This window comes from Mustelus asterias, chromosome 1 (assembly GCF_964213995.1).
Source record: "Mustelus asterias chromosome 1, sMusAst1.hap1.1, whole genome shotgun sequence".
Taxonomy (NCBI): Eukaryota; Metazoa; Chordata; class Chondrichthyes; order Carcharhiniformes; family Triakidae; genus Mustelus; species Mustelus asterias.
Window position 1 is genome coordinate 112,928,466 of NC_135801.1, and position 14,761 is coordinate 112,943,226.

At 42.6% G+C, this 14,761-nt stretch overlaps 1 protein-coding gene across 18 annotated transcripts in view; it reads right to left on the reverse strand.

Annotated features, from left to right (window-relative positions):
- fryl (furry homolog, like) overlaps nucleotides 1–14,761 on the reverse strand; it is a 444,177-nt gene that overhangs the window by 46,854 nt on the left and 382,562 nt on the right. For all 18 annotated transcript variants that reach the window (XM_078217183.1, XM_078217182.1, XM_078217179.1 and 15 more), the window contains 3 exons: nucleotides 14,349–14,556; nucleotides 12,394–12,543; nucleotides 10,813–10,911 (listed from right to left, as the gene is read on the reverse strand). In XM_078217183.1, coding sequence (XP_078073309.1) covers nucleotides 10,813–10,911; nucleotides 12,394–12,543; nucleotides 14,349–14,556 — 457 coding nt within the window. The remainder of the gene's footprint in view (nucleotides 1–10,812; nucleotides 10,912–12,393; nucleotides 12,544–14,348; nucleotides 14,557–14,761) is intronic.

A 14,761-nucleotide genomic window follows, 5' to 3' on the forward strand; every position in this document is an offset into this window, starting at 1 on the left:
CGGGAATTTGGAGCTGAGTGGGTAACTATTGGTAAGTGTTTCTCTTTTTTTCTCTTCAAATTCAGTAGTCCAATTTAGAGGTCAAAAAGCAACTGATCCAGTTAGATAAGTGGCAGTTATTTGTCAATCAACCGAAGCCCGATTAGAGCCTCAATAGGTGTGAACACTTAGGAAATTTAAACTGGTATGTAAATCAAGAGAGAGGTTGAAAGAAATCAAACTGTGACGTCAAACCAGCATGCAAGTGATTGGCAAGTAGTTTTCCCTTTCTTTTTTCTCTTTTTTTTTGTCTTGGCATTGTAGTTGTTGTTGTAAGTTAACTTAAGGGTTAAGTCATGGCAGGAGATCCCAGACCTGTGTCATGCTCCTCTTGTGCAACTTGGGAATTCAGGGATTCTCCCGGTGTCCCTGGTTCCTTTACATGCAATAAGTGTGTCCAACTGCAGCTCCTGTTCGACCGCTTGACGGCTCTGAAGCTGCAGATGGATTCACTTTGGAGCATCCGCGATGCTGACGAAGTCGTGGATAGCATGTTCAGTGAGATGGTCACACCGCAGATAAAAATTGAGGGAGATAGGGAATGGGTAACCACCAGACAGAGGAAGAGTAGGAAGGCAATGCATCTCCCTCCAAAACAGATACACCACGTACCTGGCAGCAGGCTCTGCTGTGCAGGGCGGCAGAAAAAAGAATGGCAGAGCTATAGTGATAGGGGGCTCAATTGTAAGGGGAGTAAACAGGCGTTCCTGTGGACGCAAACGAGACTCCAGGATGGTGTGTTGCCTCCCTGCTGCAAGGGTCAAGGATGTTTCAGAGCAGCTGCAGGGCATTCTGGAGGGGGAAGGTGAAGCTGTCGTGGTGCATATAGGCACCAACGATATAGGTAAAAAAAAAACAGGATGAGGTCCCTCAAGCTGAATTTAGGGAGTTAGGAGTTAAACTAAAAAGTAGGACCTAAAAGATAGTAATCTCAGGATTGCTACCAGTGCCATGTGCTAGTCAAAGTAGGAATGTCAGGATAGCTAAAATGAATATGTGGCTTGCAAGATGGTGCAAGAGGGAGGGATTCAAATTCCTAGGACATTAGAACCTGTTCTGGGGTAGGTGGAACCAATACAAATCGGACGGTCTGCACCTGGGCAGGACTGGAACCAATGTTTTGGGGGAGTGTTTGCTACTGCAGTTGGGGAGGGTTTAAACCAATGTGGCAGGGGGATGGGAACCGATGCAGGAGGTCAGAGGGAAGTAAAGTGGGGACAGAAATAAAAGGCAGTAAGGGGAAAAGTGGAAGGCAGAGAACCCAAAGACAAAAAGGGCCACAGTACAGAGTACAGAGACTGTGGAGAACTCAGTGAATGGGTCCAGTAAGGCTAAGAGAAATAAAACACAGGGAGAGTGTACAAAGTATCACAGGACAGATGGTCTGAGAGAGCAGGGCAGAGAGCAAGGGAAGTCCTAGATTAAACAGCATTTATTTCAATGCAAGAGGCCTGATGAACTCAGGGCATGGATGGGCATATGGGACTGGAATATTATAGCTCTTACTGAAACATGGCTAAGGGAGGGACAGGAATGGCAGCTCAATGTTCCACTGTACAGATGCTGTAGGAAAGAGAACAGGAGGTAAGAGGAGGGAGAATTGCGTTTTTGATTAGGGAGAACATCAGGGCAGTACTGAGGGGATCTCTCTGAGGGTTCGGCCACTGAGTCTATATGGTCTATATGAACTGAGAAATAAGAAGGGAAAGATCACTTTGATGGGATTGTACTACAGGCCCCCAAATAGTCAGCAGGAAATTGAGGAGCAAATATGTCAGGAGATAGGGTGGTAACAGTCGGGGACTTTACCTTTCCCAACATTGATCGGTCAGCCATAGCATTAGGGGTTTAGATGGAGAGAAATTTGTTGAGTGTATTCAGGAGGAATTTCTCATTCAATATGTGGTTGGCCCGACTATAGAGGGGGAAAAACTTGACCTCCTCTTGGGAAATAAGGAAGGACAGATGACAGAAGTGTTAGTGAGGGATCATTTTGGGACCAGTGACCATAATTCTATTAGTTTTAAGATAGCTATGGAGAATGATAGGTCTGTCCCAAAAGTTAAAATTCTAAATTAGGATAAGGCCAATTTTGATGGTATTAGACAGAAACTTTCAGAATTTGATTATGGAGTCTGTTGGCAGGCAAAGGGACATTTGGCAAGTGAGAGGCTTTCAAAAGTGTGTTAACCAGGGGTCAGGGTAAGCACATTTCTTTCAGAGTGAAGGGCAAGGCTGGTAGAAGTAGGGAACCCTGGATGACTAGGGATATTGAGGCCCTGGTCAAAAAGGAAGAGGCATGTGACATGCACAGGCAGCTGGGATCAAGTGGATCCCTTGAAGAGTATAGAGGTTGCTGGAGTAGCGTCAAGTGACAAATCAGGAGGCCAAAAAGGGAACATGAGATTGCTTTGGCAGATAAGGCAAAGGAGAATCCAAAGCGCTTCTACAAATACATAAAGGGCAAAAGAGTAAATAGGGAGAGAGGAGAGCCTCTTAAGGATCATCAAGGTCATCTATGTGCAGATCCACAAGAGATGGGTGAGATCCTAAATGAATATTTCTCATCAGTATTTACTGTTGAGAAAGGCATGTATGTTAGGGAACTTGGGGAAATAAATAGTGATGTCTTGAGGAGTGAACATATTGCAGAGGAGGAGGGCTGGAAGTCTTAAAGCACATCAAGGTAGATAAATCCCTGGGATCTAATGAAATGTATCCCAGGACATTGTGGGAGGCTCGGGAGGAAATTGCGGGACCCTAGCAGAGATACTTGAATCATCGACAGCCACAGGTAAGGTGCCTGAAGATTGGAGGGTGGCAAATGTTGTGCCTTTGTTTAAAAAGAGCTGCAGGGAAAAGCCTGGGAACTACAGACCAGTGAGCTTAACGTCTGCAGTGGGTAAGTTGTTAGAAGCTAACAACTGAGAGGGAGGATCTACAGGCATTTAGAGAGGCAAGACTGTTTAGGGACAGTCAGCATGTCTCACAAATTTGATTGAGTGTTTTGAAAGGGTAACTAAGAAGGTAGATGAGGGCAGTGCAATCGACCTTGTCTACATGGACTTTAGCAAGGCCTTGGACAAGGTACCATATGGTAGGCTGTTGCAAAAGGTTAAATCTCATCGGATCCAGGGTGAGGTAGCCAATTGGATACAAAACTGGCTTGACGACAGAAGAGAGAGAGTAGAGGGTTGTTTTTCAAACTGGAGGCCTGTGACTAGCGGTGTCTCTCAGGGATCAGTGCTGGGTCCACTGTTATTTGTTATTCATATTAATAATTTGGATGAGAATTTATGGGGCCTGGTTAGTAAATTTGCAGATGACACCAAGATTGGTGGCAGTGAACAGTGAAGAAGGTTATCTAGGATTGCAACGGGATCTTGATCAATTGGGCCAGTGGGCTGATGAATGGCAGATGGAGTTTAATTTAGATAAATGTGTGGTGATGCATTTTAGTAGATCAAACCGGGGCAGAATCTACTCAGTTAATGGTAGGGTGTTGGGGAGAGTTATAGAACAAAGAGATCTCGGAGTACAGGTTCATAGCTCCTTGAAAGTGGAGTCACAGGTGGACAGGGTGGTGAAGAAGGCAGTTGGCATGCTTGGTTTCATCGGTCAGAACATCGAGTACAGGAGTTGGGACATCTTGTTGAAGTTGTACAAGACATTATTAAGGCCACACTTGGAATACTGTGTACAGTTCTGGTCGCCCTATTATAGAAAGGATATTATTAAACTAGAAAGAGTGCAGAAAAGATATACTAGGATGCTACCAGGACGTGATGGTTTGAGTTACAAGGGGAGGCTGGATAGACTGAGACTTTTTTCTCTGGAGCGTAGGAGGCATAAGGGTGATCTTATAGAGGACTATAAAATAATGAGGGGCATAGATCAGCTAGATAGTCAACATCTTTTCCCAAAGATATGTCTAATACTAGAGGGCATAGGTTTAAGGTGAGAGGGGAGAGATACAAAAGTGTCCAGAGGGGCAATTTCTTTTACACAGAGGGTGGTGAGTGTCTGGAACAAGCTGCCAGAGGTAGTAGTAGAGGCAGGTACAATTTGGTATTTTAAAAAGCATTTAGATAGTTACGTGGGTACGATGGGTATAGAGGGATATGGGCCAAATGTGGGCAATTGGGACTAGCTCAGTGGTAAAAACTGGGTAGCATGGACATGTTGGGCTAAAGGGCCTGTTTCCATGCTGTAAACCTCTCTGACAATGGGCAGGGTTTTACGGCCTCGCTCGGGTGAGAACGGAAATTTTCACTCAAGGTCAATGGAGATTTCCGTTGTTGGACACTCACCCGTGCTGATTCCGTGGCGGCGAAATGGTACAGTTCCAGCCTATGACTGTGCTGCCTGCCTGGCACCATGGCTGTGGACATATCCTCAGGGCTGGAGAAGAACTGGGAGTGGAAGGGGAAGGATCCAGTGCTGTGGGTACCAACAACATGGGTAGGGCTAAGGAAGAGGTTCTGCTCGGGTAACGTGGGCAACCTGCAGCCTGGTGGTGAAATGCGGTCCAACTGTGGTCTAAGTGTGGCCCACGAGATATTTTGTTGACCGTTGCCCACATGCAGAGATGCTATGTTCCGCTGATTTCCAACAGTGTTTTTTTTTCCTGCCGGTATGTCTGAAGTGATGTACGCGTAAAGCAAGGGCAAGTGAATTGAGGTGCATGCTGATTACACACAAATGTCCTCAGCAAATTCTACCCCCTGATGCTACCACAATTGCAAACTCAGAGCAGGGCAAGAACAGCATTGCCAGTGGCTGTGAAGGTAACCAGGACTTTGAACTTTTATGTCTGTGTAGATCCTTCCAGCGTAAGAGTTTTAACAACACCAGGTTAAAGTCCAACAGGTTTATTTGGTAGCAAATACCATTAGCTTTCGGAGCGCTGCTCCTTCGTCAGATGGAGTGGAAATGTGGAGCATCTCCACATCAGATCCTTCCAGGCCAGAACTAGAAATATTTGCGACATCTTGCAGCTTGCTGGCCACTGTTATGTAGGGATGATCAGTGAGCCTCTCTAATCAAAGAGAGCTAACTACATTTCATTCTGCTTTGTCAAAGACCAGAAGGTGGAGCAAGCATATAGCTTTGCCGAGGTTATAGATTTCCTTGTGGTGCAGGGTGCCATTAACGGAACACATTGTTTTACAAGCATCTCATCAACTTTAACATATTCTGGAACTGAAAGGGATTCTATTTCCTCAATGTCCAGCTGGTGTGTAAATAGGCAGTAAATCAGGCAGGTCAACGACCAGTATCCTGACAGCAGACATAATGTTTTAATTCTGTTCATTGGAGCCAGCACAGCAAATTAATGGGTAGCTACAGGGTGATAAGGGCTATCCACTGACGATATGGCTCAAGCATCTCGTGTAGTGAGCAAACAATGAAAGCCATGCTGTCAAACAGACCAGTGAGATATGTGCTTTTTTAAATTCATTTTTAGGGTAAGAGTGTTACTGACAAGGCCAACATTTTTTCCATCCCTAATTGCCCTCGTGAAGGTGGTGGTCAGTGGTCCACATCTACAGCCTGGACCACTCTGGAAGAGCACTGCAGTTGTAGCTGGCAGAGCAATATGCTGCACAAGCTTGGCATCATGAGTTGCAGCCCTTCCCACCATCTACATAGCAAGCAGCTGAGGATCAGTATCATGGGAAAGAGGAGGAAGAGGAAGGGTGAAGGCAATCTAGCCAGTCTCTTTCTGCTCAGATTATCTGTGAGGGGCTAATTCAAGCATGATATGAGTAACTGAAACCGCTGCTTCTCTTCCACCAACATCCCCACGACTTTCCTTCCCTCTGACCACAGTGTCCATAAGACCATAAGACCATAAGACATAGGAGCGGAAGTAAGGCCATTCGGCCCATCGAGTCCACTCCACCATTCAATCATGGTTGATTTCAACTCCATTTACCCGCTCTCTCCCCATAGCCCTTAATTCCTCGAGAAATCAAGAATTTATCAATTTCTGTCTTGAAGACGCTCAACGTCTCGGCCTCCACAGCCCTCTGTGGCAATGAATTCCACAGACCCACCACTCTCTGGCTGAAGAAATTTCTCCTCATCTCTGTTCTAAAGTGACTCCCTTTTATTCTAAGGCTGTGCCCCCGCGTCCTAGTCTCCCCTGTTAATGGAAACAACTTCCCTACGTCCATCCTATCTAAGCCGTTCATTATCTTGTAAGTTTCTATCAGATCTCCCCTCAACCTCCTAAACTCCAATGAATATAATCCCACAATCCTCAGACGTTCATCGTATGTCAGGCCTACCATTCCTGGGATCATCCGTGTGAATCTCCGCTGGACCCGCTCCAGTGCCAGTATGTCCTTCCTGAGGTGTGGGGCCCAAAATTGCTCACAGTACTCCAAATGGGGCCTAACCAGTGCTTTATAAAGCCTCAGAAGTACATCCCTGCTTTTGTATTCCAAGCCTCTTGAGATAAATGACAACATTACATTTGCTTTCTTAATTACGGACTCAACCTGCAAGTTTACCTTTAGAGAATCCTGGACTAGGACTCCCAAGTCCCTTTGCACTTTAGCATTATGAATTTTGTCACCGTTTAGAAAATAGTCCATGCCTCTATTCTTTTTTCCAAAGTGTACGACCTCGCACTTGCCCACGTTGAATTTCATCAGCCACTTCTTGGACCACTCTCCTAAACTGTCTAAATCTTTCTGCAGCCTCCCCACCTCCTCAATACTACCTGCCCCTCCACCTATCTTTGTATCATCGGCAAACTTGGCCAGAATGCTCCCAGTCCCGTCATCTAGATCGTTAATATATAAAGAGAACAGCTGTGGCCCCAACACTGAACCCTGCGGGACACCACTTGTCACCGGTTGCCATTCTGAGAAAGAACCTTTTATCCCAACTCTCTGCCTTCTGTCTGACAGCCAATCGTCAATCCATGTTAGTACCTTGCCTCGAATACCATGGGCCCTTATTTTACTCAGCAGTCTCCCGTGAGGCACCTTGTCAAAGGCCTTTTGGAAGTCAAGATAGATAACATCCATTGGCTCTCCTTGGTCTAACCTATTTGTTATCTCTTCAAAGAACTCTAACGGGTTGGTCAGGCACGACCTCCCCTTACTAAATCCGCTTGGTTACAATGTAAAAATAAAAGCCACCACAAGATAACCAAAAAACCAAACCAAATTTATAAATAAAATGATGCCACATCACAAACAAATGTAAACGAATCACTCTTGTGTATTGTGTCTATCTTCCATTTGCCTTAAGACAAAGGCAAAAGGCTGCGGATGCTGGATGCCTTTAGTTCTATTCTCTTTCCACAGATGCTGTCAGACCTGCTGAGATTTTCCAGCATCTTCTGTTTTTGTTCCATTTGCCTGGCTTACCTGATGCTTCTATGCAGTGCAACCCCAGTGGCTGCAATAAAGCTGGTGGTAAGCTGCTGGTGTTCAGTAAAAGAGACTGCAGCCAGTCTTCAAGGACCATCTTGATCCAACTCTGGAACTCTCGGGCCCAGATGCAGACTGCAATTTCAGCATGGGTATCAGCAGTCCGGTCTGGCTTGCTAACAGACCGGAGGAAAGGCATGTGTGGGAGGATGCATGTGATCATTTTGAGAGAGGTCAGTCGGTTCATGCTCCATGGAAGCCATGTCATTCTCTTGGGCCAGTGCCTCAGTGAATCTAGTAGTCAGTTGATGGACAGATTGCTGGACTGCCATGACACACTGCAAGCCCCTTTGCACACTAATCACACACTGATGAAAACAGGGGCTTGACTCTTAGTATTGATCTCCACACTATCTGCTCCAACTACTTCTTGACCATTTGTTGGGAGGGCTTCCTGTACATTGTGGATCTCTCCTCTTCTCTACGAAGACTGTCAATGCAGTACCCCAAAACCTTGAAGCCTGGACTTTCCTATAATGTGCCATTTCTCACTGATTCCCTGGGAGAAATTAACTTCCTGTGCAACTTGCAGCAATTGCTCCAGCCAAGTGTGCTTCCTTTTTAAGAGATGAAAGCTAACATTAAGTGATATTGGGAAGTTACAATTTTATGTCCCCTGCTAATGTGTGCAGTCGATGAACAGTGTGCATTTAGTGTTGGATGAACACAAAAATAATTCTAATAGACAGGCAATGGGAAGTTGGCAGTTGCCTGCATTTCAATTAATAGAGGTGGGTTAATCTCTCATTGTTATCCATGTGCCTGCTTTTAGGTGTTAACCACCATGATATTTCAAGTGGTATACACTATTCCAGAAGCAAATTTACCAGCAAACTTTTCATGATTGCATTATGTTTGATATCAAAACATAGAAACTCGACAGTGCAGAAAGAGGCCATTTGACCCATTGAGTCTGCACCAACCACAATCCCACCCTGGCCCTATAACCCCATGTATTTACCCTAGCTAGTCCCCCTGACATTAAGGGGCAATTTAGCCTGGCCAATCCATCTAACCAGCGCATCTTTGGACTGTGGGAGGAAACCAGAGCACCCAGAGGAAACCCACGCAGACATGGGGAGAACATCCAGACTCCGCACAGGAAGTGATCCAAGCCAGGAATCAAACCTGGGTCCCTGGTGCTGTGAGGCAGCTGTGCTAATCACTGTGCCACCGTGCTGCCCCTAATAACAAATATAAAACATTATTGGAAATACCCTTATTCTGGTTTACAAATATTCTAAACAAGAGAGAAAAACTAAAAAAAAAATACAAATAACTGACCATTTAAGTGTATTAATCACTTCTGATTTGATCTTGCCTCTTTACATATGAATTTAGGCAACAAAATGCTATACTTGAGTTTGCAGTAACCAATATTTTCACAACAGTATGTTAAAAAAACACAGCAAACAGAACTCATAAGGCTCTGCAAAACACAATCTATTTTATTTTTCATTCCTGACCCTGTGTATTTTTAAAAATTCTTTTTTATGGGATGTGGGTCTTGCTGGCAAGGCCAGCAGTTATTTCCCATCACTAATTTCCCTTGAACTGAGTGGTTTGCTGGGCAATTTCAGAGGGCATCTGGAGTCACTAGTCAGCCAGACTGGGTTAGGATGGCAGATTTCCTCCCCTAAAGAACCCCGGATGGGTTTTTACAACAATCGATGATCACCATTGATGAAACTAGCTTTATATTCCAGAATTATTTATTGAACTTAAATTACACCAACTGTCATGGTGGGATTTGAACTGGTATCTCCAGAGCATTAGCCTGGGCCTTTGGATTACTAGTCTAGTGGCATTAACATTACACCACCATCTCTTGGGTATATACCTTAATGTTTCATTCCAATGTGCGAATTTTGTCATGACTACAAATTTTTGTCAACTTTGAAAATAGGTTGGTGTAATTGGGTTTCGAGGTGGTAAAGGTAAAAAAAATCCAAGCTTGATCGTTAATTAACATTTATCTAATGGAATTTCTGCCATGCTACCAGCTTACAAGGTAGTTCTTCCAATTTGTCAGCTGAAAAAATTGTAAAAAGTATCACAATTGTACTCCAGTCTACCCTTTGTCTCAGTGAAACATTTAAAATGCAATAATTGTTAGAAGTTGGAATGAAATGAAAGGTAAATAATTGGATAAAAATAAATTGATAGAGATTGAGCTGCACTGAAGACTTGAGAGATGCAGATTAGCTTAGTAGTGGGGTAAAAACAGACACTTTGTTAAACAAAATGGAGATTAGCAGTCTAGAGACCTAGATCATAGCCAGTCCTGTTGCAAAGCAGAGCTCTTTCAGCGAATTAAATTACAGTTCAGAAAACAAAGTAGAAGAAGTCTGTCTTGTGAGACCCCATAAATTCCATTCGAACCTAGAAGAGAGGCTCCCAAAAGAAAGCTATAGGTCCTGTGTGGTAATTATTTGCTGGATTTGGATTATAGTGTTAAAACCTATGGGATGTTGTTTGGGGAAAGGTATATTCGCGGCATTTAGTAAAATAGGGAGATTTAGATTGGGGGTTAATTTAAACATACTGTCTGGGTAATCATTATTCTAGTTAATTGTAAATGTTACTGCTGCCTTTCTTGTGCGTTGTAAAGTTTAATAAATGTTTTGTTATTTGAATAATTTACAAGACTGCTCCCTTTCCTCACTGGGTTTCATCTCTTTTATCACACTTTTTTCCAAATTGCAAAAATAAGTAGTTTAAGAAACGGCATTCCAAGTTTCCCATCTGGGATTTAGGATGTTCTCACACTGACTTTGGTGGGACCGGAAGATTCCACTGGCAGGAGGGGATGGAAAATTCTGGCCTATGAGTCAGAAAATCAGGGTAAAAATGTTCTTGCACCATCTTCAACCAATACTCTCTTCAAGAAGTGATTTTGGATTGGGATAGTGAGAAAATGGAAACAGTACCTAGTTTTTCCTTATCAAGTACAGGCACAGTAAATTATATAAATAAAAATTGAGTATTCTGTTCTGCAGATTTTAGCAAATTCTAAATTTTCATTCAACTTTACATTCCCAACATTTAGCACTCTAAAAAGAAGTAGGACACTCCTTTACAATGATAATAATAAACGTGTTGCATTCACCAGTTCGGTGTTCTGGAACAAATATGGTCCCAAGCACTAGGTTAATGGAGAAAAGAGAAGTGTGAGGAAACAGTAGTATCAAGTTTTTCCTTCCTTTCAATGTTCCATACTTTTCAAATGTTTGATCCCAATATCAGTGGAAATGTGATTCTGTAAAGATTGCCACATATAAATCAGAAGTGCAAATGTAAGAAAAGGAGAGTTTCTATGGCTCACCTGCTCTGCTCCTTCCCTTTTGGCATTGTAAGTATCCAAGTGCTCTTGTAGCTCTAAAACGCTGAACTTTAATGTCTCTAACAATCCACAGGAGACAAGCTGCAAAGAAATGAGCAAAAACAATCGTGAACATTATATACTCCTGTTATACTTTAAATAACTTGAAAATTAGAATGTATATTTATGTCAGAAATAATGTCAGAGACTGGTGAACAGACTTGTTCAGTGGTTTAACACACTTGTGTTTGCAATTCAGGTTCCTGGTTAACATCAAAAATCATGAAGTGAGGAAAACTAGGGTGCAAGTTTTCCTCAGCAACTCTGCATGGCCAGTTCAATAACACTAGTGGTGAACTGGATAAAAAATTGCTCGTGTGCCTTCTCATTTGTGGACTGATGGATGGATATAACCCTTTCACATCTATTGTGGCAGGTGGAGGAGAGGTGGGGAAGAAAGAGGTTAAATAAAGAAACCGAGAAACATAACTGGCATCTTAAAGATATAGACTGTTCCACCTCCTCCAGAATTTTCTTCTGCTTCAATTTCTTGCAGAAACTTGGCAAGGTTTCCCATTTGTTCACAGAATTCCTGGAATCCTTATAGTGCTGAAAGAGGCCATTCGGCCCATCAAGTCTGCACCGACTCTCCGACAGAGCATCCCACCAAGGCCCTATCCCTGTAACCCCTCATATTTACCCCGCTAATCCCCCTAATCTAAACATTTTGGGACACTAAAGTGCAACTCAGCATGGCCAATCCACCTAACCTGCACATCTTTGGACTATGGGAAGAAACCAGAGTACCCATAGGAAACCCACACTGACACAGGGAGAACATGCAAACTCCACACAGACAGTCACCCAAGGTTGGAATCGAATTTGGGTCCCTGGCACTGTGAGGCAGCAGTGCTAACCATTGTTCCACTGCGCCGCACACTTGTTCCTTTAAAACATTTCACCTTGATCTGAGCCAGTGCCATAGACTTCCTTAGGGAAGTGCTTATCTCACTTGCATGTCATTAGGAACTTATGAATGATAATGTATGTTACATATAAAAGTGTAATACGCTATATATAGATGACCAAGATCTTGGACTACAGAGTAGAATTTCAAAATTTACCAATGGTACTGTAATATAATTCTAGATCATTTTTGGAGATGAAGGCATGCAGATGCAAACTCTTGTAATGAAACTTTATTTGTAGTCAGCACTTAGTGCAGGAACTGGGTAGCATTTTCATGTCATTCTGGATCAATTTGATAGTTCCCATTACATGGGCAACTGCTGAAGGAAGTAACTTGTGAACAGCAAGTTTAAGTTTACACATGACTTAAATTGGATGAAACTAGCAGAAGGCTCAAAAATATGACTAGCAAACAATTTTTAAGAATTACTTTCAAGAAATGCAACCTACATTTTCTAGAATAGAGCTTTATGAATACATGTGATAAAGTTGCCTTCTGTGCTGTAACCACTCTGGTTCTATGATAGGAATGCCATAGCATTTTATAACAAATTAGTTTACGCCATTTTTATACAACTGTTACTAATTTTATTGTAGTAAAAGTCTAAAACTTACAGTTTCAGCATCCACAAACACAGTAGGGCAATCTGAACACATCATCATTATTTCCAATGAGCTCTTGAATTTCGATCCAATCCTCTGCAGACTGTCCCCCAAATGACTGACTGAATCATGAGTTATGGCACAGAATTTTTTCTGAATGTTCTGTAGAAACAAGCAATTGGTTATCAACATCACTTTTTACTCTGTTCCTATCATATATTAAAATTTAAAATGTTTTCACATCAGCACAAGGTTTATGTAGATTGGTGCAAAGCCATTTTGGCTTCAAAGCAATGTTAAACTTGTAGTGTAAATCAGGGAAGGCAGTGGCACAGTGGAATTATCACTGCACTAGCAATCCAGAGACCTAAGGTAATGCTCTGGGGACCCAGGTTTGAATCTCTCAACAACAGATGGTGAAATTTGAATTCAATGAAAATCTGCGATTAAAAGTTTAATGATGACCATGAAACCATTGTTGATTGTCATAAAAAACCATCTGGTTCACTGATGTTCTTTAGGGAAGGAAATCTGCTGTCCCTACCTGGTCTGGCCTACATGTGACTCCAGAACCACAGCAATGTGGCTAACTCTCAAATGCCCTCTGAAATGGAGGGCAGTTAGGGATGGGCAATAAATGCTGGTCCAGCCAGCAATACCATATCCTGTAAAATTGAATTAAAAAATAGGTGGCACTCTATTAGTTTATGTATTCAATATTAGATTTGGCTGGACCATGGACCTTTTGGGCCACACTCTCTTCTGTCAAATCCACTACTCCAGGACAATCCTAGAGAGCAAAGATGACCTGCTTCTTTCTGCAATTCAGGAGCAGGTCTGAGCACCGCTGTTAAAAGAGTGGAATGCACAGGAGGCCATACTTGAAGGAATAGAGTTTTGGGGAAGTTGCAAAGCTGGAGGAGGTTTGAGCTAGAGAGCAGGAATGATAGGTGGCCAATTGGTGTTGGTGGGTTAATGGGAGACTAGTCGGGGGTGTTGGAGTTAGTGAGACATGACCTCCCCTTTCACAAAACCATGTTGTCTCTCACTATAATACGTCCACTTATTTCCAAGTGGGAACAAATCCTGTCTCGAAGAATCCTCTCTCCAGTAATTTCCCTACCACTGATGTAAGGCTCACCAGCCTGTAATTACCTGGATTATTCCAACTCCCCCGACTAGTCTCCCATTAACCCACCAACACCAATTGGTCACCCATCATCCCAGCTATGGCCTCCTGTGCATTCCACTCTTTTAACAGCGGTGCTCAGCCCTGCTCCTGAAATTCTCTTAAGCTTCCTCACCTTTCTTTACCCTTTTAAAATCCTCTGCAAAACCTACATCTGTGAGCAAGCTTTTTACCACACCTTCTATTTGCACCTCCTCTGGCTCATAATCCAATTTTTGGCTGATTACTTTTCAGTGAATCATTTTTCTACGATAAAGATACCATATAAATGTAAGTTGTTGTTGTCTCTGCATCAATGAGAGATATTACAAAAGGATTAGAGAATATAACTTACTGGACCTGCCTCATATATTAATTACAACATAAAATTGGTGTAGATAGATTGCAAACATAATTTTGCCACCTAGAATGGGGAAATATTAAATTTCTTCCCCTTAATGCAACTCTTGTCTGAAGACACTATTTGTAAAATATTCCAAAAGCATTGCTTAAAGGCCTTGTATTTTGCAGACACTTAATCTTACCTAAATTATACTTTTATTCAAAAGGCTGAGACATCCAGAAATACATAAATAGTCTGGACTATTTTCACTTCAATAATATCTTCATATCATTGTTAATGATGGATGACTTATAGGATGTCAGTCAGAACATTCCAATTGACAAATTCAGTTTCAATAATTTTGAGTAAAGCAAACTTCACTGACACCACATTTACTGCACTTCCTGAATCTGTCATCTCCTCAAAAAAATTCTCATCAGGTAATAGACTACTGACCTGAAACAGTCTAGAGAACACATGAAATGTATGCACCGCACAGGATCCATCTGTATCTGACAGCATCTGGTTGACATGGCAACGCCAGGCTTCCTCCTCATCCTCATAAGCCACTGGTTGGAAAGCAGACAAGATAGCTGACAGGAAAGGTGATGGTGGTGGTGAGGCTTGAATCTCAGGAAACCCTTCTTGGTCTCCTTCATCTTGACTGAAAAAAGATACAAAATAGATGATCAAAGCAAAGCATCTGAATTAGGTAGAAAACCAACTCTATAATTGATAGTCCATTGTACGTCTGGAAAACCAACATCACTGATGCTTTATATTATAATCCTGAAGCCTAATTCCAATATGCTTTTGTGATTATGCTGGCAAACAGTGCTGCACTGGAAATGAAATGGTTAGTTATATTT